Source organism: Austrofundulus limnaeus, unplaced genomic scaffold (genome assembly GCF_001266775.1).
Source record: "Austrofundulus limnaeus strain Quisiro unplaced genomic scaffold, Austrofundulus_limnaeus-1.0 Scaffold1079, whole genome shotgun sequence".
Classification (NCBI taxonomy): domain Eukaryota; kingdom Metazoa; phylum Chordata; class Actinopteri; order Cyprinodontiformes; family Rivulidae; genus Austrofundulus; species Austrofundulus limnaeus.
The window spans coordinates 85359-88944 of record NW_013953481.1 but is presented as its reverse complement, the minus strand read 5'-3'; the positions used below and the strand labels follow the sequence as shown (position 1 = coordinate 88944).

Sequence of the window (3586 nt, the reverse complement as noted above, 5' to 3'; positions counted from 1 at the left end):
GGTCCAGGTCATCTGGTCGGAAGTTGTGGTTGGTCAAACAGTATCTCACAGGTCCAGGTCAATATGGTCGGAGGTCATTGGTCAACCATTATCTCACAGGTCCAGGTCATCAGGTTGGAGGTCATTGTTGGTCAAACAGTATCTCACAGGTCCAGGTCAATATGGTCGGAGGTCATTGGTCAACCATTATCTCACAGGTCCAGGTCATCAGGTTGGAGGTCATTGTTGGTCAAACAGTATCTCACAGGTCCAGGTCAATATGGTCGGAGGTCATTGGTCAACCATTATCTCACAGGTCCAGGTCATCAGGTTGGAGGTCATTGTTGGTCAAACAGTATCTCACAGGTCCAGGTCAATATGGTCGGAGGTCATTGGTCAACCATTATCTCACAGGTCCAGGTCATCAGGTTGGAGGTCATTGTTGGTCAAACAGTATCTCACAGGTTCAGGTCAATAGGGTCGGAGGTCATTGGTGATCAAACATTATCTCACTGGTCCAGGTCATCAAGTCAGAGCTTTTCAGTGGTCAAACATTATCTCACAGGCTCAGGTCATAAGGTTGGAGGTCATTGTTGGTCAAACATTATCTCACAGGTCCAGGTCATCATGTCGGAGGTTATTGGTGGTCAAACGTTATCTTACAGGTCCAGGTCATCTGGTCGGAAGTTGTGGTTGGTCAAACAGTATCTCACAGTTTCAGGTCAATAGGGTCGGAGGTCATTGGTGATCAAACATTATCTCATAGGTCCAGGTGGTCAAGTACCCACTCACAGGTCAAGGTCAATATGATCGAGATCTTCAAACATCTTACAGGTCCAGGTCATCAGGTTGGAGGTTGTTGGTGGTCAAACACCATTTCACAGGTCCAAGTCTTCAGGTTGGCATTTGTCAGTAGTCAAACATTATCTCACAGCTTCAGATTATTGGTTTTATGTTTGCAATTTACATTTTTTCCCACTGTGAAGCACTTTGTTTTATTGTATTAATAAAAGGTGCCTTACTTTATTTACTTATTCTTCTATGTGTTTTCTATTTCCTGATTTCTGTTCTGTTTCTATTGTGTCTGAAATTGTCCACTGCTGTAATGAGATTATTTCCTAAATCAGGACAAACTCAATTATTGGTTTTCTTCTTCTCTGGTCTTCAGTGTTGAAGAAGATATGCCAATTTAAAAAGAGTTTTCATTTCCTGTTTTGAAGAGAAGTTTCTGAGCTTGGAAACAATTGAAGTCAAAGAAATTTATGGTGCGAGCACTTTTTTTTTTGGAGGAAATTGAAAAGTTTTTAAAAGTTTACACAATTTTGTGTGATTCACACTGAAATCTGTAAATCTCTACATTGATTGAGTAAAAACTGGTAAAGATATAAAAACTACAGTTCAGACACGGCAAGTCTAAACAAATGTAAAATGTATTCCAGCAGAAACATTCTTAAACTTGAGAGCAATTTGAAAGGTGGTATAAAGCAGGCTGAGGTAAGTATGTTGGTCAAAGTGGGCAACTAAATGATGTGCACAGCTGGAATACAGATTTGCAAGCCGTGCACATTTAATAAACKGATTTTTAAAGATTGGTCTGTAAAAATGTGGCCATATTTCAGTGATCATCTGGTGACAGACAGAGCTCGGGTAGACTGTTTTCTCACCAGYAGTCACAGAGACCTTTAAGACTTTTAAAACATCTGATTTTCACTTTGTTGCAGGGTCCAGACTATCCAGACAAACCTGAAAGGGGACATCATGGAAGCCCCTATTGTGTGCTTGGATGAGGAGTTTGAAGACCTCCGATCCTTCCGGTTGGATGATCTGGACCTTCCAGCTCTGAGTCTCCCCTCTTATTCCACCACCACCAACAACTCCACAGTCCCTCTGAGCTCCATCACTCGAGAAGACTTCTCCGAGTTGGAGAACTTTTCTGAAATGATGAGTTTCAAGTCGATGGAGGACCTGGTCAACGAGTTTGACGAGAAGCTCAACGTCTGCTTCCACAACTACAACACCAAGACTGAAGGCCTGGCACCCATCCGCAACCAGGTCCAAAACCAGGAAGATGAGGAGCGGCTGCAAGATGAAGAGTAAGTGAACAAAACTCTTTTTGTCATTCGACCAACCATTAGTTGTTCTGTAGAACCAAAACATCTCAGTCTTCATGGTAAAAAATCAGTTTAATCAGTTGTTCTGACCACTGGCTGATTTCGCTCTCTGTTGCCTTGATGTTAGCTTGTATGAATACAGACAAAAACACACACACACATACTATGTCTCTCTATCCTTGCGGGACTTTCCATTCATTTCCATTCATTTTTTGGAAATTTTATATCCTAACCCTGACAATTTACACTAGAATTAACCTCACAGGTACCTACCTGACCCTAAATCTAACCTAAACTCAATTCACACCTTGGTTCTAAACCCAACCCCCAACCCACCAATGGCCTTTAAACCAAATGGGGACTCAACTTAGGTCCCCAAATACACCAATTGTCCCCAAATGTAGGATTTTTGTCTTAAAATTGCCCCTAAATGTCACCAAAAATAAACCCACACATACACACAACATTTTGTACAAACAATGATTGTTTTATGAAAGTTTCATTAAAATCTGTCTCATAAAATATTTTACTGACAGACACACATGGACCCGGAGAAAATCTATTTTAATGTTGGGTGCCATCAGCAGTGGGTGATTTCCACCCTCCACAGCTGCACCTCGTCAGGATTCATGCTGAATTATTCAGCGTGCASTTCAGTGTGCCTCAGCTAGCTTTGGCTTGGTTTCAGTCACAGATGAGTGCCAGAACCACTTCTGTTCCACTCTGAGGGACAAACACAGACATCCCTGCTGCATGTGGAGCTGAATCCTGACACAAAAACCATGCACCGAGAGCTGAACGACCTACAACCCAACAAACCCAACTATAAAGACTGGTTCAAATGAAAACTGAGAGGAAAAAACTGAACTGGAGGACCAGGAAGTATCAGGAACACAAGAATCTTCAGATGCTGAAAACACAACATAAGGGCCAACAGGAGAGCGAAGACTGATCTAAAAAACAAAAACTATAAAACAAACACCAAGAAATAATGATAATAAATAAACCTGCTCTGAGCACTAACATTAGATCTGCATCATTGAAACATTTGGCCCAAAACAAATTTAACTCTTTAATGTTTTTTTATTATTAYTACTACTAGTAATAGAACAAAATGTCTCAGTTTTACAAAGAAACTGACTCTGAGCAGCTAATAATAGAAACAGACTGAAGTGAAGGATCAGACTCTGACAGGACTGGGGTTGGATTCACATGAAGCAACAAACTCACAGACCAATGGAAATAAAAAGCTCCTGTTTGCCTCTCAGAGCTTTGCAGCCTAATCCCTGCAGTTGGYCCAGAAACCATCTGAGGAGCAACCAGCTGATGGAGAGGAGAATATTAAACAGGAGGATTTCTGTGGCTGCCAGCCAGCAAACAACAGGACAGTTCTGGAACACGGTCCAGTCCCTGCAGGACACATCACCAAAAACACGCATCACGTGTGTGTGTGTGTGTGTGTGTGTGTGTGTGTGTGTGTGTGTGTGTGTGTGTGT

General features: G+C 41.9%; 1 protein-coding gene across 1 annotated transcript in view; it reads left to right on the top strand.

The window, feature by feature from the left end:
* The window catches only part of LOC106534048 (fasciculation and elongation protein zeta-1), a gene marked incomplete at its 3' end in the record, with an annotated part of 19047 nt that overhangs the window by 2414 nt on the left and 13047 nt on the right, over positions 1–3586 (top strand). Inside the window, 1 exon segment of the mRNA XM_014030554.1 lies at positions 1701–2072. Within this exon segment, the coding sequence (XP_013886008.1) occupies positions 1738–2072 (335 nt within the window).